We start from the raw sequence: 23,656 nt of genomic DNA on the forward strand, positions 1-23,656 counted from the left end.
TCATTCTCCTTTTTTTTGTTGCCTCTTGCAAGAACTGAACCCATGAATTTCTCACTAAATAAAGGGGAATATAGAGCTCGCAGGCTGGGAAGGGCATTTTTGTTTGCAGGGGGGGGGGGCGGATCTTCTGCCCCTCCCCCTCCCTCTGGGTCAATGAGCTCCGCTTCCTAGAGAGGCAGGAAGTTTATTTTTATGGGGGGGGAGGCAATCTGGAGGGGAGGGGGTCTCCATCCTCATTCCAGGAAGAGAAGCGGACTTGGAGAAGAGGAGAAAGAGGTGCCGCATATTTGGGGGTTATTTGGGGGGTGGGAAAAGGATTTGCTTTCCCTCTGCCTGATTGGGGGGGGGGGGGTTAGAAAGGAAAGCAGGGAGGGGCTCTGCTTTTTCTCTGTGGGAATAAGTGGGGGGAGGTCGTGATAAAGGCCACCGTGTTGCAAAGTGGGGTCCCCCTACCCCAACAGGGTTTGTATTGCAAGATGCTTTTTGAAGCACAGAGATCAAGCCAGGCTTCCATGGTGGGGGCAGGGGGGGGGCGAAGACACTGGAGCTGAACCAGAAAAGGGCCCCCCCCCAGTGCACCCTAGGTACAAAGGGATTTGCAGCCCCACCCTCAGTGCCGGATTTACGTACAAGCTAAATAAGCTATAGCTTAGGGGCCTCACTCTCTTGCCCCCCCCCCAAAAAGGAAAAAAATACCTGATTGTACATTTCCAAAATATAAGATAAAAAACAAATAAAATAAAACCTACATACAGCATCAGTGTGTTGTGTTGTATAGGCTCCTATGATGTCAGTAATGAACCCCACCTGCTAGCCTGCTCCCTAAAATATCACTGGTTTGCTCATTTCTATACATAGGGTGTCTACATTCTGCATGCACTGGTTGCATGGCAACGTGTGCAAATGGCTTCAGATTCCCAATAGGTCCATAAATTACCATATAGCGAATATCCAACACACACAAAAACAGCGGCAATTTGTTGTTGACAAAGGGCAGCTGGAAATATAAAGGGCCCCTACTCCATTCAAAGGGGTGGCAGCCCCATTCCAGCTGGAGATGCTCCTCTCTGTTTAACGGCTTCCATCTCCGGGAGAGAGGGAGGAGATTTCGAATTGGGTGGGGGGGTGAGAGATGGACAGTGTCAAGGAAAACCGGCCTCCGCAGCTTCCTGAGTAAGAAAGAGGCTGATATGAGAAGGAAGCAAAAAGAAACAAGAATTTGCTTATTGGGAAGGGGGAGCCCCCTCCCCCAGGTTGGCAGAGTGGGGAACGATGGGGGAGGATTTGCTGTCCTGTTTATGTGCCCCTGAAGTGAAGGGAAGAGGCACATTTTGGATTTCCTAGAGCTTGGAAAATGGGTGCATGGGTGACGGGATTTAAAACCAATCAGGCAGCTTCAGGTCTGTGCTCATGAGGGGCCAGTTTTGTTTTTCGTTTTTCCTTCTTTTGGTTTTTTTGTTAAATAATTTTTATTAGTTTTCAAGTACAGTGGTACCTCAGGTTACATACGCTTCAGGTTACATACGCTTCAGGTTACACACTTCACTAACCCAGAAATAGCACCTCGGGTTAAGAACTTTGCTTCAGGATGAGAACAGAAATCGTGCAACAGCGGTGCAGTGGCAGCAGGAGGCCCCATTAGCTAAAGTGGTGCTTCAGGTTAAGAACAGTTTCAGGTTAAGAATGGAGCTCTGGAACGAATTAAGTACTTAATCCGAGGTACCACTGTACCAAACTCCCAATATATGCCACATTGTATCAATACCAGATTACCCCGCACATTTCTCATTAACATTGAAAAATAACCAAAAAGAAGACATTTTTACCCCCCCCCCCCAAATCTCCGGACTTCCCTCCACCCCGTCTTCTGGTTTTTTAAATGAACCAAATCATCTTATATTACAGATCCCTTTACACAATTTCCCAACTACTGAAAAATTAAACAGGTATTTTAAACAGTCAGGTCGCTTTATACACAACGCATCTAAGCTTACAGACTATTTCCCCCTTTAAAATGATCCTTATTGTTGCTTTCTTGCAAGCATTTAATCCATGTTTGGTTATGTCCCAATTTGCCAGACTGTTACCCATTCTTTTTTCTTACTTTGGCATATTTAAATCTCCTCCGGAAGAGGCTTCCCATTAGGACAATTCCCAATTTGAGCCCTCCTTCCTTCCAAATTTCTCTCTGTCTCCACAGTTGTGATTTCACCCAAATTTCTCGTAACTATTTCCTGTCTGTACTCATCTTTAAAGTTTCAACTCCTCTTATCTTAACATTGGTGATTTCACCAATACTTCCTCATATGTTTTCTGTGTGTGCTGCCCTTCAAACCTTTCCCCCTGTCTTTGCCCAAGAGTCTCCCCTGCGTCTGTTCTTCTTGTTTCTGGTTCTTCCGCCGTGTTGTTATATTGATCCAATATGGTACTGATGGTCTCTGATATCTTGGCCATACGTTCCATAAATTCTCTTTTCCATTGATGCAAAAATGCCATAGTTTCAGCATCTGAGCTGATCTCTGGCTAACGTTCCATTGTTTTCAGACCAGCCAGTTTCCTCTATGAGTCCTGATTACATCCGAGGCCATTCAGTATAGTTTCCCAGTAACCGCCAGGGAGATCCAGTACTTTCCCAGCGAAAGCGTATTAAAACCGCATGTCTGCTTTTCCAAAATGTCTCAGAGTGGAGTAGAAAGTCACTTGCAAACTGTTCCTTAAAGTCTCAGTTGTGTTTGTTGAGTCATCTCCAAGCTTCTTCCTTCTTTTATTCCTCCCAACAGGAAATCTTATAACCTTCAGCAGAGCACTTCATATATCTTAATCCAAGTCTCTTCTGCGAAAAGTTTGAGACAGTGGTGTTAGGGCTCCCTGACGCTCCCAGGACTCTGGCACCACTTTCCCTTTTCATAGAATCATAGAGTTGGAAGAGACCACAAGGGCCATCAAGTCCAACCCCCTGCCAAGCAGGAAACACCATCAGAGCACTCCTAACATATGGTTGTCAAGCCTCTGCTTAAAGACCTCCAAAGAAGGAGACTCCACCACACTCCTTGGCAGCAAATTCCACTGTCCAACAGCTCTTACTGTCAGGAAGTTCTTCCTAATGTTTAGGTGGAATCTTCTTTCTTGTAGTTTGGATCCATTGCTCCGTGTCCGCTTCTCTGGAGCAGCAGAAAACAACCTTTCTCCCTCCTCTATGTGACATCCTTTTATATATTTGAACATGGCTATCATATCACCCCTTAACCTCCTCTTCTCCAGGCTAAACATGCCCAGCTCCCTTAGCCGATCCTCATAAGGCATCGTTTCCTTTTCTGTATCTCAACACAGCACCGTAGCCACTTTTAAAATCTCCTGATATTGACAACCAGTAAATAATGGGTTTTGGTGGCTCATCAGCAGGCATGTGTCCATAGCCTTTTTTTAGTAAAATAAGTTCTCCTACTTGCAACTTTTCTCCATGTAACGTAATTTACCTGGAAAGTGAAGAGTGGACCTTCTGTTTTAACCCTTCGTGTATCACCAAATTCAGTCTAATTAAATCTAATCTGATTATATTTCTTTCTTCAATCAAAATGGTAGAAGATGCAGAATTCTTCTTACCCTTTTATTTCAGCTTGAATATTTTTAGTTGGGAGTCTCCTGCTGACAGTAGGCAGCTCAAGGCTTCGTCCCACAGAGTCACGGCTCTCAGCCGCTCCTGGCCCCGCCTCCCCCTGCTTTGGGAGCGGTTGAGGTCTGTGCTCATGAGGGACCAGTTTTGACTCCCTGGTTATTTATCACCCTGTCCTACCGCACAGAATTGGGAAGATAAAAGCGCAGCTCCTTGCTTTGAAATACAGCTGGGACAGTCCCAGAAGTGGCCAGTTTTACACCTCCTCCGAATCTCCTATAGGCAGCGCAATTGGCCTCAGAGGCGCCACTGTTTGCACTGTCTCTTCTTAAAGGTGGAGTGGAAAGAGGAGCCAGGCAGCTTCCTCAGGTAGGGAAAGAGCAACGGGAACAGGTAGGAGGGAAGAGGCACAGATGGGACCACCCAGCTTCCCTCTGTGTTGAGTGGGGATGATGGGGATCAAAGAGAAGCTCTGTCTTCTTCTTCTTCTTCTTCTTCTTCTTCTTCTTCTTCTTCTTCTTCTTCTTCTTCTTCTTCCAGGCCCTCTTGATCCTTGAGGAGGTGGTCGTGTTTTTCACAGAGGAGGAGTGGATCCCAGACACTGAGGTCCTGTGCCGAGGGCCTTCTGGCGGTTCCCTCACTGTGAGAAGCCAAGTTACAGGGAACCAGGCAGAGGGCCTTCTCGGTGGTGGCACCCGCCCTGTGGAACGCCCTCCCACCAGATGTCAAGGAGAAAAATAACTACCAAACTTTTAGAAGACATCTGAAGGCAGCCCTGTTTAGGGAAGCTTTTAATGTTTAATAGGTTATTGTCTTTTAGTGATTTGTTGCAAGCTGCCCAGAGTGGCTGGGGAAAGCCAGCCAGATAGGCGGGGTATAAATAATAAATTATTATTATTATTATTATCCAGGCCAAAGAACTCTGCACAAGGAAGTCATGGAGGAGAATGGTGAGATGGTGGCCTCTCTGGGTAAGGATGCATTTTTATTTATTTATTTTGCGCATTTTTTACTCAATTTATTTTAATAAATCAATTAAATTTAAATACATTTGCATACTGAGCAAACCTCAATATAGTTTCCCTTATAAGATAATGAAAGATGTAAGGTAAGTTAAACTTTAATAAATAAGAACTAAAACAAGGTGATTTACCATACCGTATCCATATAAAAGATAATAAAATGCAGAAGCAAAACTACAACAAATGAATCATTCTCTATTATAGCAACAGTTAGAACTGCAAAGAAAACCTTGCACCCACATTTCCAAACTCTCTTAGATACTTTACATTTTTTTAAACAGCACAATTATTTCTTTTCTAGAAATAAGGATGCATTTTTATCCCTCTTGACTGATACACGTCAAAGGTGTGAATCTGCTGTTTGAGCTGTTTATTCATGCCATGAAGGAGCAACATAGGAATAGCCTGCTGGATTAGGCCAGTGGCCCATCTAGTCCAGCATCCTGTTCTCCCACTGGCAAAACCAGATGCCTGTGGGAAACCAGCAAGCAGGATTCGAACACAAGAGCACTCTTGCCTCATGTAGTTTCCAGTATTTAGGAAAAACATTGGTACTTCTGACTGTGGAGGCATTGCAGAGCCATTGCGATGAGTGGCCGGCAATAGACCTCTCCTCCATGTATTTGGGCCATCACTGCTCCCTGTGGGATCAAGTTCCCTAGTTTAACAATGTGCTGTGGTTGTTTTATTTATTTGTGCTTTATTATTATTATTATTATTATTATTATTATTATTATTACAGTGGTACCTCAGGTTACAAACACTTTGGGTTACAAATGCTTCAGGTTACAAACTCCACTAACCCGGAAGTAGTACCTCCGGTTACGAACTTTGCCCCATAATGAGAACGTGCGCCGGCGGCGCGGCGGTACCAGGAGGTCCCATTAGCGAAAGCACGCCTCAGGTTAAGAACGGTTCGGGTTAAGAACGGACCTCTGGAACGAATTAGGTTCGCAACCCGAGGTACCACTGTATTTTCTGGGATTATTTCCTTTCCTAAAAACGTGCTACATAGGAGAGGGGAGATTGTTGGGGGTGTTGGAATAAGAGAAAGTGCTGATTGGTCTTGCTGTGTGTTAAGTTCTCTTGTTCTGTTCCTTGAAATCCTAACAATATTTTCTTATCCCCCACTTTAAACCAGGTGATGGAGAAGGCAATCAGAATTATGAGGAGCCTTCTGTTAAGTACTTCTGTGTGAGTGAACACCTTAGCACACATCCACAAACTAACACAGAGAAGAAATCCTTTAAATGTATGGAGTGCGGAAAGAGCTTCAGTAAAAGTGGAAATCTTACTGCACATCAACGAATTCACACAGGGGAGAAACCATTTAGATGTATGGAGTGTGGGAAGTGCTTCAGTGAAAGCGGAAATCTTACTGCACATCAACGAACTCACACGGGTGAGAAACCATTTAAGTGTATGGAGTGTGGAAAGTGTTTCCGTGAAAATGGAAAACTTATTATACATGAACGAACTCATACAGGGGAAAAACCACTTAAATGTACGGAGTGTGGGCAGAGCTTCAGTCAGAATGGAACTCTTACAACACATCTACGAATTCACACAGGTGAGAAACCCTTTAAATGTATGGAGTGTGGGCAGAGCTTCAGTCGGAATAGAACTCTTACAACACATCTACGAATTCACACAGGGGAGAAACCCTTTAAATGTACAGAGTGTGGGCAAAGCTTCAGTCGGAAGGGACGCCTTACTCTACATCAACGAACTCATACAGGGGAGAAGCCATTTAGATGTATGGAGTGTGGGAAGTGCTTCAGTGAAAGCGGAAATCTTACCGTACATCAACGAACTCACACAGGTGAGAAACCATTTATATGTATGGATTGTGGGAAGTGCTTCAGTCACAGTGGAGGTCTTATAAGACATCTACAAACTCACACGGTAGAAACCCTGTGAATGTTTGGAGTGTGGAAAGAACTTCAGTGAAAATGGAAAACTTACAATACATCAACAAACTTACACGGGTGAGAAACCATTTGAATGAATGGAGTGTGGAAAGTGCTTCAGTTATAACAGAGTTCTTAATAAACACCTACGGACTCTCACAGGGGAGAACCCATTTAGATGTATGGATTGTGCCAAGCGTTCCCCACAGAGTTCACTTGTCCCTCATAACAACAAAAAGCAGAGACATCACCTTGCTGACAAAGGTCCGTCTAGTTAAAGCTCTGGTTTTCCCAGTAGTGATGTATGGAAGTGAGAGCTGGACCATAAAGAAGGCTGATCGCCGAAGAATTGATGTTTTTGAATTATGGGGCTGGAGAAGACTCTTTAGAGTCCCATGGACTGCAAGAAGATCACACCTATCCATTCTGAAGGAAATCAGCCCCGAGTGCTCACTGGAAGGACAGATCGTAAAGCTCCAATACTTTGGCCACCTCATGAGAAGAGAAGACTCCCTGGAAAAGACCCTGATGTTGGGTAAGATGGAGGGCACAAGGAGAAGGGGACGACAGAGGACGAGATGGTTGGACAGTGTTCTCGAAGCTACCAGCATGAGTTTGACCAAACTGCGGGAGGCAGTGGAAGACAGGAGTGCCTGGCGTGCTCTGGTCCAGAGGGTCACAAAGAGTCGGACATGACTAAACAGCTAAACAAGAACTACAACATAAAGGGAAAAATCAATTGTAAATTTATGGAGTGTATTTGATGTTCTGGTGTTTGTATGGGAAGTTGTACGTATACGTATTAAAGCTATGAAGGTAATGTCTCATAATAGTATAATGAAAGAGATAATGTACTGTAAGGGATGTTTAGACTATGACTGGAGTGCTCATTGTGAGTGAACATGTGCTGAGAGTTGTTACTATTTGGTCTTTGCCAGACAGAGTTAGGAATGGAGAGTTGTGAAAAGTGGGACACGACAGTGGTGTTTAGGAAGCAGGATGGGCTCTAGAATCATAATACTGTACAGTGGTACCTCTGGTTACGAACTTAATTCATACCGGAGGTCCGTTTTTAACCTGAAACTGTTCTTAACCTGAGGCGCCACTTTAGCTAATGGGGCCTCCCACTGCCGCCACACCGCCAGTGCATGATTTCTGTTCTCATCCGGAGGTAAAGTTCTTAACCCGAGGTACTTCTTCCAGGTTAGAGGAGTCTGTAACCCAAAGTGTTTGTAACCCGAGGTACCACTGTAGCCCCGTAATTGGCCCATCTTTCAGAAATCCATAGAAAGAGCAGGCAGTATAGGAGGCTGAAAGTGGAGTTCATCTGGATCTGCTCCTCTCTGCCGGCATTGAGCATTTGCCCATGACATGAAGCAGCCACAGCAGGTGCTGCAAGATGCCCACAGTTGGACTTCACCCCCAAAGGCCCCCTCCTCCATCGCCCCCCAAGACAGACGGATGCCAACAGGGTCTCTTTGCCTGCCAGGATTGCACCTGGGACAGTCTTCTGCATGCAAAGCATTGAATTCGAGACCTTTAAAAAAATAAATCATTTATTCAAAATAAATACAGCTTTGTCCACTGCCATAATATCACAGATTGATCACTCCAATCCCCAGTCCCACATCACAGTCATGTTCGCTCCCCCAATGCCCTCAATAGGAACCCAACTACTGATCTGCTTGGCTATACATTTCAAATCATTGCATCCCATCCACAAATACCTCCATGGTGATGATAATGGTGGCGGCGGCATTAAAATAACCTGTTCTTCAATCAAGGGAGGAGACCAGATGGTGTCAAAGGTATCTTTTTGGGAGATACTTTTGATTAGACATTGAAGGTGAGGTGTTCTGATGGAGCAGGGGTGGCCAACTCCGAAGAGACTGTGATCTACTCACAGAGTTAAAAACTCGCAGGGCAAAGTTGTTGAGCCTTTTTTAGGGGAGCCAAACGTTTAGGGAGCTTCTTTGGTGGGGAGCCAGTAATCTACCTGTTGGACATGTTTGTGAAAGTATTCCCTGCCCAAGCTGCTTCAGTGGTGCATTTTCTCCTGGAGACACCTAGGGGATTTTAACATCCATGCTGACCCGACCTTACAAGGGGCCACTTGGACTTCGTGGAAAGCATGGCCTCCATGGGGCTGTCCCTGAATAGGTTTGGCCCAACTCATAGTCACGGACATGCCTTAGACCTGGTGTTCACCTCTATTGACATGGGTGATCTGACACTAAGTAAAAGCGAAACTAAAGAAGTGCCATGGTCAGATCACCTCCTGGTGCAACTGGACTTCTCCGTGACCCTTCCCCTCTGCAGGGAGGTGGGACCAATTTGGATGCCCCCCCCCCCATTTAATGGATTCAAATTGTTTCCAGAGAGTGGTAGGGGATGCTTTACCATTTTGAATCTGACCGGACGTGGGTTAGAGCTCAACATTGAGCCTACCAAGTGGCGATAGTAACGGCGAAGAGGACTTTCTTCACCGCCTCTATCGCATCTGCAGAAAATAGCAGCAGGAGACTCTTTCAGGTGGTTCGCAATTTAACGGAACTACTTTTGCCACTGGGGCCTGGTAGACCCCAAGATCTCCCACAACGATTTTGCAAAGTTTTTGCAGATAAAGTTGCTCAGATTCAGAAGGATGTAGACTCCACCGTGGGAGCAGGGCCGGGGCAGGAGAGTGCTAGAGTATTGTCTAGTTGAGTTGCATGGAATCCCTGTTACCTCCGAGGATGTGGACAGGCTGCTTGGACAAGTGAAGCCAACCACCTGTTTCCTTGATTCTTGCCCATCCTGGCTAATAAAAGCTAGCTGGGAAGGGCTGGGTGATGGGTTCTGCGGAGTGGTGAATGCTTCCCTCTGTGCGGGAGCCTTCTCAGACCCGCTGAATGAGGCAGTCATTAAACCGCTTCTTAAAGAAACATCTTTAGACTCAGCTAATATGGCCAGCTATCGCCCAGTCTCAAATCTTCCATTCTTGGGCAAGGTGATTGAGCGTGTGGTTGCTGAACAACTCCAAGCACGCCTGGAAGATGTGGACCATTTGGATACCGTCCAGTCGGGATTCAGGCCACATCATGGGACTGAAACTGCCTTGGTTGTGCTGGTTGATGATCTCTGGTGCGCTAGGGACAAAGGTGAGAGCTGTTTCCTAGTTTTGCTGGATCTCTCAGCAGCTTTTGATACCATCGACCATAACATCCTTCTGGACCGTCTAGAGCAAGGCTTCCTCAAACTCAGCCCTCCAGAGGTCTTGAGACTATAATTCCCATCATCCCTGACCACTGGTCCTGCTAGCTAGGGATCATGGGAGCTGTAGGCCAAAAACATCTGGAGGGCTGATTTTGAGGAATCCTGGTCTAGAGGAGCAGGGGGCACTGTTATACAGTGGTTGCACTCCTTCCTCCTGGGCCGTGTCCCGAAAGTGCTGTTGGGGGAGCCTCAAGGTTGCGTCCTCTTCCCCCATGCTTTTTAACATCTACATGAAGCCGCTGCGAGAGATCACCAAGGGGTTTGGGCTGGGTGTTCATCAGTATGCGGATGATACCCAGCTCTACCTCCCTTTCAGATTGGAACCAATCTGAGACCTTCTGCATTCAAAGCAAATGCTCTACCACTGAGTTGTGCCCCACACACTATAGCAAAGCCTGACTTTCTCCATCAGCTCCCTCTTTTTTACAAAAGGTACACATTGTAGTGACACTGGACCAGCCTTTAGGGTTGTCTTAACTTACTGCTCTAAACCCCTTCCCAGAAGGAGGCTTTTTAGAAATGCGGGGTGTGTGAGTGTGAGCGATCTTTCGCTGCCGCTGCAGGAAATCGAACCCATGAATTTCTCACTAAATAAGCGGGAATATAGAGCTTGCAGGCTGGGAAGGGAATTTCTGTTTTGCAAGCAGGGGGAGGCGGATCTCCTGCCCCTCCCCCTCCCTCTCGGTCAATGAGCTCAGCTTCCTAGAGAGGCAGGAAGCTATTTTTCTGTGGGGGGGGGGGGAAGAGGCAATTTGGAGGGGAGGAATCTCCATCATTCCCGGAAGAGAAGCAGACTTGGAAAGAGGAGAAAGAGGTGCCGCATATTTGGGGGTTATTTGGGGAGGGGGGTGGGAGAAGGATTTGCTTTGCCTCTCCCTGAATCTACAAAGAGGGCGGCTGGGAAAGGAGGCGGGAGGGGGGGGGGTAGAAAGGAAATCATGGAGGGACTCTGCCCTTTCTCTCTGGAAATCGGGGGGGGGGGGGGGAGGGCCCTGGATGCAGGCCATCCTGTTGCAAAGTGGGATCCCCCTCCCCCAACAGGGTTTGCATTGCAAGACCCTTTTCGAAGCGCAGCGAAGACACTTGAGACGAACCACAAAAGGGTGCCCCCCCCCCGTGGAACTTAATTACAAAGGGATTTGCAGCCCCACCCTGTGCATATTGACTCAGCAGTCAGTCCTTCTCCGTTCGGGGGGGGGGGGCAGCCCCATTCCACCTAGTGATGCTCCTCTCTGCTTAACACCCTCCATCTCCCTGCTGCCCCACTCCTGCCCCCCCCATCGCTCCCCCCAGGCTCTGCCTCCTGCGTCAGGGAGCCGGTCTGGGGGGGGGGGTTGAGCTCGTCCAGGACCCTGATCTCCCCCCTCCGAAATCTGCTGCTGAAGCCCCTGCCTCAGTGGGGCTCCTGGTAGAACCATCTCTATGGGGGGGAGATATGGAGAGCGGCTGATTGTGAGAAGGAGACTAAAGGAAAGGATTTGCTTCTTGGGAAGGGGGCGCCCCTCCCCCCCCCCATGTTGGCAGAGTGGGGAACAATGGGGGAGGGGTTGCTGTCCTGTTTATGTGCCCCTGAAGGGGAGGGAAGAGGCACAGTTTGGATTTCCTGGAGCTTGAAAAAACACCTGACCGGTTTCCCTCCTGCTAATCTAAGCAAGGAAAAATGGACACACGAGTGGCAGGATTTAAAACTAATCAGGCAGGTTCAGGTCTGTGCTCATGAGGGACCAATTTTGACCCCCTGGTTATTTTTCACCCTGTTCTATCTCACAGAGTTGGGAAGAAAGCAGCTTTCATAGAATCATAGAAGTGTAGAGTTGGAAGGGACCACAAGGGACAACTGGGACAGTCCCGGAAGTGGCCAGTTTTACGCCTCCTCCGGATCTCCTACAGGCAGCGCAATGGCCTCGGAGGCACTGTTTGCATTGTCTCTTCTTAAAGGTGGTGTGGAAGGAGGAGCCAGGCAGCTTCCTCAGGTAAGGAAAGAGCTTCGGGGAATCGGATAGGAGAGAAGAGCGGCACAGATGGGACCACCCAGCCTCCCTCTGTGTTTAGAGGGGATGATGGGGATCAAAGAGAAGCTCTGTCTTCTTCCTCTTCTTCTTCCAGGCCCTCTTGACCTTTGAGGAGGTGGCTGTGTTTTTCACAGAGGAGGAGTGGGCTCTGCTGGATCCAGGCCAAAGAGCTCTGCACAAGGAAGTCATGGAGGAGAATTATGAGATGGTGGCCTCATTAGGTGAGGGCACGTTTTTATTCCTCTTGGCTGTTAGACATTGGAGGTGTGAATCTGCTGTTTGAGCCATTTATTCATGTAGTGTCTTCTTCTTTGGCGATTCCTCGTAGCCGAGTAAGATTGTCTTCCATCAACATGGTCTTAACGGTGTGTCAATTTAGTTTCTATTTTGGATCCACACATCCTTCCACAGTGGGGACATAGGTTTCCAGGCAGCAGTTAATTACAGTGAGCCTTTGCCAATGTGCTTTCCTCTTAGCTTGTTTCTCCCTTTTGTCCTGAGTTTGTGCTTCTTCAAAGTCCATGACGCCTTGGTAAAGGCTATTCTCCAACTGGATGATGATGATAGTAATAATAATTATTTATTTCTTTCCCGCCCATCTGCCCGGGTTTCCCCAGCCACTCTGGCCGGCTCCCAACAAAATATTAAAAATAGAATCAAACCTTAAAAACTTCCCTAAACAGGGCTGCCTTCAGATGTCTTCTAAAAGTCAGATATTTGTTTATTTCCTTGACATCTAGTGGGAGGGTGTTCAACTGGGTGGGCGCCACTACCGAGAAGGACCTCTGCCTGGTTTCCTATAACCTCACATCTCGCAGTGAGGGAGCGCTCGCAGACCAGTGTTTCCCAATTTTCTGTGCTTGTACTGCATTTTCTAAAGATTTGCCTAGAAACCTCTTTGGTTGGCCATTGGTATTTCCCATTCCATTCTTAAGTTGGCAATAGAGTACTTGCTTTGGAAGACAATAATCTGGCACCCGAACAACATGACCAGTCCAACGAAGTTGATGTTGAAGATTGTATTTTGTCAGTAGGTAATTATTCATAAGCTGATATTGTGGTATGAATTCACAAAAAAATCCCTATGTATAATATACAAAGAGACACCATACAAATAATGGTGGCATGAGTCTTCCTTGTCCACGTCATTTATCAGCTTTTAATGGGCCACCAGATACTATGCTGTCTTTGCTTCACAAGATTAATCTTTTTCAATATTAATCTTTTTCAATACAGTCACATATGACATTAACATCACTTCTGTTTTACTTACTCCTCATAGCAGAGACATTCATACAGTGGTACCTTGGGTTACGAACTTAATTCGTTCCGGAGGTCCGTTCTTAACCTGACGCGTGTTTTCGCTAATGGGGCCTCCTGCGCCGCCGCCACATGATTTCCGTTCTCATCCTGGGGCAAAGTTCGCAACCCAGAGCAACTGCTTCTGGGTTAGTGGAGTTTGTAACCCGAAGATTTTGTAACCCGAGGTACCACTGTATTCAAGTCTGAGCCCATCTTCTCACTTGGAACGGAAAAATACAGGTATGTTGTCCTGGACCAATTGAGAGGTACATACTTCCACTTTGCTGTGAGAATGTACCTTTGTATGCCTCCTTTCAGTGTGTACGAATATAAAAATAGCCTTTTTGGAACAGAACAAGGGCCCATCTTTTCCAGCACTCTGGTGCAGGTTTAGGTGATGTGAACAGTTTCCTGGAATGTATCAGCGAGATATTACAGATCAGGGAGGAAGGAGAAAACTGAATACAGAGGCATAGCATTTTCACAGGAGGGGGAAGATGGGGAAAGTGTGTCCCTCCAGAGGTTGCTGCACTTCAACTCCCATCATCCCTGGTCATTGGACTTATTTCTTCGGTTAATGCCACTTAAGAGTCCAACCACATCTGGAGGGCCATAGATGCCTCAACTCAGCACAGAAGGTTTCTCTTGGTGTTCAGTGTTATTTGGGAGTTGAAGGTAGAACTGGATACTAGTTCTGGAGATTATTTTCAGATTACCTTTCCTTTCCTAAAAATGTGGTACATGGGAGAGGGAGGAATGCTGGAGGTGTTAAAATAGGAGAAGGTGCTGACTGGTCTTGCTGGGTGTTAAGTCCTCTTGTTGTTTTTCTTGAATACCTAACAAAATTCTCTTTCTCTCCCACTTTAAACCAGGTGATGAAGAAGGCAATCAGAATTATGAGGGGCCATCTGTAAAGTACTTCAGCATGAGTGAACACCTTAGCACACAACTACAAACTCATACAGGAGAGAAACCCTTTAAATGCATGGAGTACGGAAAGAGCTTCAGTGAGAGTGGAAATCTTACAAGACATCAACGAAGTCACACAGGGGAGAAACCATTTAAATGTATGGAGTGCGGAAAGAGCTTCAGTCAAAATGCACACCTTATTGCACATCTGCGAACTCATACAGGGGAGAAACCATTTAAATGTATGGAGTGTGGAAAGAGCTTCAATCAGAATGCACACCTTATTGCACATCAGCGAACTCATACAGGGGAGAAACCATTTAAATGTATGGATTGTGGGATGGGTTTCAGTGGCGGTGGAACACTTACAAGACATCTACAAACTCACACAGGGGAGAAACCATTTAGATGTGTGGAGTGTGGAAATAGCTTCAGTCGTAGTGCAAACCTTACTATACATCAACGAATTCACACAGGGGAGAAACCATTTAAATGTATTGAGTGCGGAAAGAGCTTCAGTCAGAATGTAAACCTTACTATGCATCAACGAATTCACACAGGGGAGAAACCATATAAATGTATGGAGTGTGGAAAGAGCTTCAGTCATAGTACAGGCCTTACTATGCATCAACGAATTCACACAGGGGAGAAACCATTTAAATGTACGGATTGTGGGATGGGTTTCAGTGAAGGTGGAACACTTACAAGACATCTACGAACTCACACAGGGGAGAAACTAGGTAGATGTATGGAATGTGGCAAGAGCTTCAGTCAACGTTCATACCTTACTGTACATCTTCGAACTCACACAGGGGAGAAACCATTTAAATGTATGGATTGTGAAAAGAGCTTCAGTTACAGTGGCTCTCTGAGAAGACACCAACAATCTCACAGAGAAGCAACTGTTTAAATGGAAGTAGTGAAGAAAGTGTTTCAATTAGAATGGAGTTCTTAATTAACACCTATGGACTCTCACAGGGAAGAACCCATTTAGATGTATGGAGTGTGCCATGTTTTCCTCACAGAGTTCACTTTATCCCTTATATCAACAAACCCATATATGGAAAAATCAATTGTAAATGCATGAAGTGTATTTGATGTTCTGGTGTTTGTATGGAATATTGTACATATATGTATTAAAGCAATGAAGGTAATGTCTCATAATAGCAAGTATAATGAAAGATACAATGTACTATTAGGGGTGTGTAGAATGTGACCCTGGAGTTCTCATTGTGAGTGAACGTGCTGAGAGTCCATTGATATTTGGTCTTTGGCAGAGAGAGTTGGGAATGGAGAGTTGTGAAAAGTGGAGCACGACTGGTATTTAGGAAGCAGGATTGGCTCTGGAATCCTAGAACTGTAGAATTTAAAGGGACTCCAAGGGTCTTCTAGTCCAATTCCCTGTTATAAGAGCAGCAGTGTAATGGCTTGGGTTTCTCCTACAGAAGCGAGACAGCTCTGGCAGTAATTATCTCAGATTTATTGCTGCAACACGTAAATCACTGCGGAGCTCAGTCCTCGGCGTCTTCTCCCAAGTTTGCTGTTGCCGTCTGAGCTCCGCCCCTTCCTTCCCCAGCAATGAAAACCCCACCTTCGCTTTCTCTCTCTTTTCTGCCTCTCACATATTTTCTTGAGCCTACACGTTTTTTGGCAGGCTATTTCCGGAATCCGAGCTCACACTGACAGTCTGTGTTTCCCCCCTTTCCTGCTCTTCTTTGAGAGCAGGCTCCTGCTGCAGCTTAGCCGCAACTCCCCTGCTTCACATTCCAGCCTAATCTCATCTCCCTGCATCCCAGCATTCTCAAGACACTGTCAGCAGAGGCACGAAAGGCAAGGAGCTGAAAAGCAGCATAAATCCCTTTTTTATACAGTGGTGCCCCGCAAGACGAATGCCTCGCAAGATGGAAAACCCGCAAGACGAAAGGGTTTTCCGTCTGCAGAGGCGCTTCGCAAGACGAATTTCCCTATGGGCTTGCTTCGCAAGACGAAAATTGACGAAAAATTTTGAGGTTTTTTTTTTTTTGCTCCAAAACCCCTTTTTCTGAATCGCTAAGCTGCTAAAAGCATTTTAGCAGCAAAACCGCTAATCCCTTAAGCCTTAAAAAGCCGTTTTTAGCCCTTAAAGTGCTAATAGCGCTAATCCGTCAATGGGCTTGCTTCGCAAGACGAAAAAACCGCAAGACGAAAAGACTCGCGGAACGGATTCTTTTCGTCTTGCGAGGCACCACTGTAATTGCAACAAAGGACCAATGGAAACACAGAAAGACTGAAACCGCCATCTTGTGTCACAAGTAATCTTTAAACTGTCCTACGTTATTTATCTTTTAAAAATTCATTGTTTTACAATACCTTCGCATTCATGGCTACATGTCATGTTCGGGAGTTCCCCTCTCCCTTTTGGTAGCTCACCGATGAGAATTAATGAGCAGTTGGTAGATTTCTAGTCTTTTTATTACATAATCATGTTGCTAGCACAAACAGGCAACTCCTTGCAAGGATAGCAGTACTTACCCAAAAAAATGTCCCTCCTTCCCTGCTTCTCCTTTTTTCTCTGACAGGTTCATATCTCAGAGAGTTGGGTGGGGGGACTTTCCCCCCACTCTGATTGATGTATTGCCCAGCTGTTTCCCTCCATCCTGTTGCCTAGCTACTATCTCAAAGCTGGGTAGCTCCTGTCTCAAACTTGCAGCCTCTGAATCTGCCTGTCTCTCTGCATTGTGAAACTCGGGGGGGGGGGGGGAATCCTCCCTCTCCTCTTCTGTTAGAAGCTGATCTTCCTGAAATTGCCTTCCCCAGTCCTCCGATTCAGACCAGCCCCTGACACTACATTCATGGCATAGTAGACAAAATCCTTGGTGGCAGCCAGACTAAAAGAGGTGCTGAGGGGAAGAACCAATATGGGGAGGGAAGGTGGCACAGGGAAATGTGGGCATCGCCAGTGGTTTCAGGAGAGTCATTTCCCTGGGGAGAGAGGAATCTCTGCCCCCATAACTGGCCCATCTTTCAGAAATCTGTAGAAAGAGCAGGCAGTATAGGAAGCTGAAAGTGAAGTTCACCTGCAGCTGCTTCTCCCTCTGCCGGCATTGAGCATTTGCCCATGACATGAAGCAGCCACAGCAGGTGCTGCAAGCTGCCCAGAGTTGGACTTCACCCCCAAAGGCCCCCTCCTCCATCGCCTCCCGAGACAGACGGATGCCAACAGGGTCTCTTTGCCTGATGAGGATTTCACCTGGGATCTTCTCCTGCATGCAAAGCATTGAATTCGAGACCTTTATTAAAACAACAATATTAATTTATTCAAAGTAAATACAGCTTTGTCCACTACCATAATATCACAGAATGATGACTCCAGTCCTCAATCCCACATCACGGTCATGTTGGCTCCCCCAATACCCTCAATAGGAACCCAACTACTGATCTGCTTGGCTAGACATTTCCAATCATTATAATCTTCTCCACAAATACCTCTGTGATGATGGTGGTGGTGGCATTAAAATATCCTGTTGTTCTTCAATCAAGGGAGAAAAAGGGAGACCAGATTGTGTTAAAGGTATCTTTTTTGGAGATACCTTTGATTAGACACCAATGGTATGTGAGGCGTGGTAGAGCAGTGGTCCAGATGTTACGGATTGCTCTTTTAGAGCTTCCCTTCCATCGTTTCGCAATAACTGTAGTCTAGCTGCTGTGAACAGAAAGGAAATTAATTCTTTAGATTGAAGAGTAGAATATGAGGTCAAATCCGATTATAATAAGGTAAGTGCAGTGGTGTAGCGTGGGGGGTGCAGGGGGGGCCGGGCGCAACATCTGGGGGTTAGGGGGCGCAAATCCACGGGTTAGGGGGTGCAAATTACTTGCCTTGCCCTGGGTGCTGACAACCCACGCTACACCACTGGTAAGTGCTGAATTAGGACAGATAGATTGTTGAGAGATTTTGGAGGTCAGATAAAAAGCTCTTCCCCAGAAGACATGGACCGTGGTACACCCCCACCAAACGTGAAAGTGGGAATCCGATACCTTCTGCATGCAAAGCAACTGATCTACGACTGAGCTGCACACGCCCTAAAAACATAACAAAGCCTGACTTTCTCCATCACCTCCCTCTTTTTTACAAAAGGCACGCATTGAAATGACACTGGACCAGCCTTTAGGGTTGTCTTAAGTTACTGCTCTAAACCCCTTCCCAGGAGGAGGCTTTTCAGAAATTGGGGGGGTCGTCTTTCGCTGCCTCTGCGGGGAATTGAACCCATAAATTTCTCATTAAATAAACGGGAATATAGAGCTCTGTTGCTGTGAATGGAATTTCTGTTTTGCAAGGAGGGGGAGGCGGATCTCCTGCCCCTCCCCCTCCCTCTGGGTCAAGGAGCTCCGCTTCCTAGAGAGGCAGGAAATTTGTTTTCCTTTGGTGGGGGAGAGGCAATTTGGAGGGGAGGGGTCTCCATCTTCATTCCCGGAAGAGAAGCGGACTTGGAGAAGAGCAGAAAGAGGTGCCGCATATTGGGGGGTTATTTGGGGAGGGGGGTGGGAGAAGGATTTGCTGTGCCTCTCCCTGAATCTACAAAGAGGGCGGCTGGGAAAGGAGGCGGGAGGATTGCGGGGTGGGGGGGTGGGGGGGAGGAAAGCAAGGAGGGGCTCCGCCCTTTCCCTGTGGGAATCAGTGGGGTTGGGGGGTGCATGCAGGACATCCTGTGGGTTCCCCCTCCCACAACATGGTTTGCATTGCAAGATCCTTTTCGAAGCGCAGAGATCAAGCCAGGCTCCCATGGTGGGGGCAGGGGCGGGCAAGAAACTTGAGACGATCCACAAAAGGGCGGCCCCCCCAGTGGAACTTAATTACAAAGGGATTTGCAGCCCCACCCTGTGCATGTTGACTCAGAAGTCAGTCCTCCTCCGTTCAAGGGGGGGGGCAGCCCCATTCTGCCTAGTGATGCTCCTCTCTGTTTAACACCCTCCATCTCCCTTCTCACTGCTCCCCCCCATCGCTCCCCCCAGGCTCTGCCTCCTGCGTCAGGGAGCCGGTCTGGGCGGGGGGGGGGGGGGCTTTGCTCTTCCAGGACCCTGATCTGCCCCCCTCCGAAATCTGCTGCTGAAGCCCCTGCCTCAGTGGGGTTCCTGGCAGAGCCGGCTCCATGGGGGAACATATGGAGAGCGGCTGATTGTGAGAAGGAGACTAAAGGAAAGGATTTGCTTCCCCCCCCATGTTGGCAGAGTGGGGAACAATGGGGGAGGATTTGCTGTCCTGTTTATGTGCCCCTGAAGTGGAGGGAAGAGGCACAGTTTGGATTTCCTGGAGCTTGGAAAAAAACACCTGACCGGTTTCCCTCCTGCTAATCTAAGCAACGAAAATGGACACACAAGGGGCAGGATTTAAAACTATACAGGCAGGTTCAGGTCTGTGCTCATGAGGGACCAGTTTTGACCCCCTGGTTATTTTTCACCCTGTCCTATCTCACAGAGTTGGGAAGAAAGAAGCGTATTTCCTTTCTTTGAAGTACAACTGGGACAGTCCCGGAAGTGGCCAGTTTTACACCTCCTCCGGATCTCCTACAGGCAGCGCAATGGCCTCGGAGGCACCTTTTGGACCGTCTCTTCTCAGAGGTGGAGAGGAAAGAGGAGCCAGGCAGCTTACTCAGGTAAGGAAAGAGCTTCGGGGAATCGGATAGGAGAGAAGAGCGGCACAGATGGGACCACCCAGCCTCCCTCTGTGTTGAGTGGGGATCTAAGAGAAGCTCTGTTTTCTTCTTCTTCCAGGCCCCCTTGACCTTTGAGGAGGTGGCTGTGTTTTTCACGGAGGAGGAGTGGGCTCTGCTGGATCCAGGCCAAAGAGCTCTGCACAAGGAAGTCATGGAGGAGAATTATGAGATGGTGGCCTCATTAGGTGAGGGCACGTTTTTATTCCTCTTGGCTGTTAGACATTGGAGGTGTGAATCTGCTGTTTGAGCCATTTATTCATGTAGTGTCTTCTTCTTTGGCGATTCCTCGTAGCCGAGTAAGATTGTCTTCCATCAACATGGTCTTAATGGTGTGTCAATTTAGTTTCTATTTTGGATCCACACATCCTTCCACAGTGGGGACATAGGTTTCCAGGCAGCAGTTAATTACAGTGAGCCTTTGCCAATGTGCTTTCCTCTTAGCTTGTTTCTCCCTTTGATCCTGAGTTTGTGCTTCTTCAAAGTCCATGACGCCTTGGTAAAGGCTATTCTCCAACTGGATGATGATGATGATGATGATAGTAATAATAATTATTTATTTATTTCCCGCCCATCTGCCCGGGTTTCCCCAGCCACTCTGTCCGGCTCCCAACAAAATATTAAAAATAGAATCAAACCTTAAAAACGTCCCTAAACAGGGCTGCCTTCAGATGTCTTCTAAAAGTCAGATATTTGTTTATTTCCTTGACATCTAGTGGGAGGGTGTTCAACTGGGTGGGCGCCACTACCGAGAAGGACCTCTGCCTGGTTTCCTATAACCTCACATCTCGCAGTGAGGGAGCGCTCGCAGACCAGTGTTTCCCAATTTTCTGTGCTTGTACTGCATTTTCTAAAGATTTCCCTAGAAACCTCTTTGGTTGGCCATTGGTATTTCCCATTCCATTCTTAAGTTGGCAATAGAGTACTTGCTTTGGAAGACAATAATCTGGCATCCGAACAACATGACCAGTCCAACGAAGTTGATGTTGAAGATTGTATTTTGTCAGTAGGTAATTATTCATAAGCTGATATTGTGGTATGAATTCACACAAAAATCCCTATGTATAATATACAAAGAGACACCATACAAATAATGGTGGCATGAGCCTTCCTTGTCCACGTCATTTATTAGCTTTTAATGGGCCACCAGATACTATGCTGTCTTTGCTTCACAAGATTAATCTTTTTCAATATTAATCTTTTTCAATACAGTCACATATGACATTAACATCACTTCTGTTTTACTTACTCCTCATAGCAGAGACATTCATACAGTGGTACCTTGGGTTACGAACTTAATTCGTTCCGGAGGTCCGTTCTTAACCTGAGGCGTGTTTTCGCTAATGGGGCCTCCGCCACATGATTTCCGTTCTCATCCTGGGGCAAAGTTCGCAACCCAGAGCAACTACTTCCGGGTTAGCGGAGTTTGTAACCCGAAGCTTTTGTAACCCGAGGTACCACTGTATTCAAGTCTGAGCCCATCTTCTCACTTGGAACAGAAAAATACAGGGATGTTGTCCTGGACCAATTGAGAGGTACATACTTCCACTTTGCTGTGAGAATGTACCTTTGTATGTCTCCTTTCAGTGTGTACAAATATAAAAAGATCCCTTTTGGATCAGAACAAGGGCCAGTCTTTGCCAGCATCCTGGTGCAGGTTTAGGTGATGTGTACAGTTTCCTGGAATGTATCAGCGAGATATTACAGATCAGGGAGGAAGGAGAAAACTGAATACAGAGGCATAGCATTTTCACAGGAGGGGGAAGATGGGGAAAGTGTGTCCCTCCAGAGGTTGCTGCACTACAACTCCCATCATCCCTGGTTATTGGACTTATTTCTTCGGTTAATGCCACTTAAGAGTCCAACCACATCTGGAGGGCCCTAGTTGCCTCAACTCAGCATAGAAGGTTTCTCTTGGTATTCAATGTTACATGTGAGTTGAAGGTAGAACTGGATACTAAGGGTTCTTGAGACTATTTTCAGATTTCCTTTCCTTTCGTATAAATGTGGTACATGGGAGAGGGAGGAATGCTGGAGGTGTTAAAATAGGAGAAGGTGCTGATTGGTCTTGCTGGGTGTTAAGTCCTATTGTTGTTTTTCTTGAATACCTAACAAAATTCTCTTTCTCTCCCACTTTAAACCAGGTGATGGAGAAGACAACCAGAATTTTGACGGGCCATCTGTAAAGTACTTCACCATGAGTGAACACCTTAGCACACAACTACAAACTCATACAGGAGAGAAACCCTTTAAATGCATGGAGTACGGAAAGAGCTTCAGTGAGAGTGGAAATCTTACAAGACATCAACGAAGTCACACAGGGGAGAAACCATTTAAATGTATGGAGTGCGGAAAGAGCTTCAGTCAAAATGCACACCTTATTGCACATCTGCGAACTCATACAGGGGAGAAACCATTTAAATGTATGGAGTGTGGAAAGAGCTTCAATCAGAATGCACACCTTATTGCACATCAGCGAACTCATACAGGGGAGAAACCATTTAAATGTATGGAGTGTGGAAAGAGCTTCAATCAGAATGCACACCTTATTGCACATCAGCGAACTCATACAGGGGAGAAACCATTTAAATGTATGGATTGTGGGATGGGTTTCAGTGGCGGTGGAACACTTACAAGACATCTACAAACTCACACAGGGGAGAAACCATTTAGATGTGTGGAGTGTGGAAAGAGCTTCAGTTGTAGTGCAAACCTTACTATACATCAACGAATTCACACAGGGGAGAAACCATTTAGATGTGTGGAGTGTGGAAAGAGCTTCAGTCGTAGTGCAAACCTTACTATACATCAACGAATTCACACAGGGGAGAAACCATTTAAATGTATTGAGTGCGGAAAGAGCTTCAGTCAGAATGTAAACCTTACTATGCATCAACGAATTCACACAGGGGAGAAACCATTTAAATGTATGGATTGTGGGATGGGTTTCAGTGAAGGTGGAACACTTACAAGACATCTACGAACTCACACAGGGGAGAAACCAGGTAGATGTATGGAATGTGGCAAGAGCTTCAGTCAACGTTCATACCTTACTATACATCTTCGAACTCACACAGGGGAGAAACCATTTAAATGTATGGATTGTGAAAAGAGCTTCAGTTACAGTGGCTCTCTGAGAAGACACCAACAATCTCACAGAGAAGCAACTGTTTAAATGGAAGTAGTGAAGAAAGTGTTTCAATTAGAATGGAGTTCTTAATTAACACCTATGGACTCTCACAGGGAAGAACCCATTTAGATGTATGGAGTGTGCCATGATTTCCTCACAGAGTTCACTTTATCCCTTACATCAACAAACCCATATATGGAAAAATCAATTGTAAATGCATGAGGTGTATTTGATGTTCTGGTGTTTGTATGGAATATTGTACATATATGTATTAAAGCAATGAAGGTAATGTCTCATAATAGCAAGTATAATGAAAGATACAATGTACTATTAGGGGTGTGTAGAATGTGACCCTGGAGTTCTCATTGTGAGTGAACGTGCTGAGAGTCCATTGATATTTGGTCTTTGGCAGAGAGAGTCGGGAATGGAGAGTTGTGAAAAGTGGAGCACGACAGTGGTATTTAGGAAGCAGGATTGGCTCTGGAATCCTAGAACTGTAGAGTTTAAAGGGACTCCAAGGGTCTTCTACTCCAATTCCCTGTTATAAGAGCAGCAGTGTAATGGCTTGGCTTTCTCCTACAGAAGCGAGACAGCTCCGGCAGTAATTATCTCAGATTTATTGCTGCAACACGTAAATCACTGCGGAGCTCAGTCCTCGGCGTCTTCTCCCAAGTTTGCTGTTGGCGTCTGAGCTCCGCCCCTTCCTTCCCCAGCAATGAAAACCCCACCTTCGCTTTGTCTCTCTTTTCTGCCTCTCACATATTTTCTTGAGCCTACACGTTTTTTGGCAGGCTATTTCCGGAATCCGAGCTCACA

General features: G+C 46.4%; 3 protein-coding genes across 3 annotated transcripts; all 3 read left to right on the plus strand.

Moving 5' to 3' along the window:
• The first annotated feature begins 210 nt into the window (after positions 1-210).
• Positions 211-23,587, plus strand: LOC310670673 (uncharacterized protein). Its single transcript, XM_083426328.1, has 4 exons — positions 211-276; positions 19,476-19,653; positions 19,772-19,898; positions 21,855-23,587. The coding sequence occupies exons 2-4, from the start codon at positions 19,579-19,581 to the stop codon at positions 22,883-22,885; spliced, it is 1,233 nt and encodes a 410-aa protein (XP_083282454.1). The 5' UTR covers positions 211-276; positions 19,476-19,578; the 3' UTR covers positions 22,886-23,587.
• On the plus strand, positions 3,312-7,375 carry LOC310670846 (uncharacterized protein). The gene is made up of 3 exons (XM_083426642.1): positions 3,312-3,982; positions 4,525-4,584; positions 5,777-7,375. The coding sequence occupies exons 2-3, from the start codon at positions 4,551-4,553 to the stop codon at positions 6,553-6,555; spliced, it is 813 nt and encodes a 270-aa protein (XP_083282768.1). The 5' UTR covers positions 3,312-3,982; positions 4,525-4,550; the 3' UTR covers positions 6,556-7,375.
• Positions 13,315-15,181, plus strand: LOC310670817 (uncharacterized protein). Its single transcript, XM_083426588.1, has 2 exons — positions 13,315-13,380; positions 13,987-15,181. The coding sequence occupies exon 2, from the start codon at positions 14,040-14,042 to the stop codon at positions 14,931-14,933; it is 894 nt and encodes a 297-aa protein (XP_083282714.1). The 5' UTR covers positions 13,315-13,380; positions 13,987-14,039; the 3' UTR covers positions 14,934-15,181.
• Positions 23,588-23,656: the final 69 nt, after the last annotated feature.

This window comes from Podarcis tiliguerta (genome assembly GCF_965153285.1).
Source record: "Podarcis tiliguerta genome assembly, chromosome: 2".
In the NCBI taxonomy this organism is placed as follows: Eukaryota; Metazoa; Chordata; class Lepidosauria; order Squamata; family Lacertidae; genus Podarcis; species Podarcis tiliguerta.

What these genes read in the sequence shown, in the direction of transcription:
- LOC310670846 (XM_083426642.1), top strand. Translation starts at nt 4,551, where the DNA reads ATGGAGGAGAATGGTGAGATGGTGGCCTCTCTGG. An exon ending in TGAGATGGTGGCCTCTCTGG is followed by an intron (nt 4,585 to 5,776) that starts GTAAGGATGCAT and finishes ACTTTAAACCAG; the next exon opens with GTGATGGAGAAGGCAATCAG.
- LOC310670817 (XM_083426588.1), top strand. Translation starts at nt 14,040, where the DNA reads ATGAGTGAACACCTTAGCACACAACTACAAACTCATACAGGAGAGAAA.
- LOC310670673 (XM_083426328.1), top strand. Translation starts at nt 19,579, where the DNA reads ATGGCCTCGGAGGCACCTTTTGGACCGTCTCTTCTCAGAGGTGGAGAG. An exon ending in GAGCCAGGCAGCTTACTCAG is followed by an intron (nt 19,654 to 19,771) that starts GTAAGGAAAGAG and finishes TTCTTCTTCCAG; the next exon opens with GCCCCCTTGACCTTTGAGGA. An exon ending in TGAGATGGTGGCCTCATTAG is followed by an intron (nt 19,899 to 21,854) that starts GTGAGGGCACGT and finishes ACTTTAAACCAG; the next exon opens with GTGATGGAGAAGACAACCAG.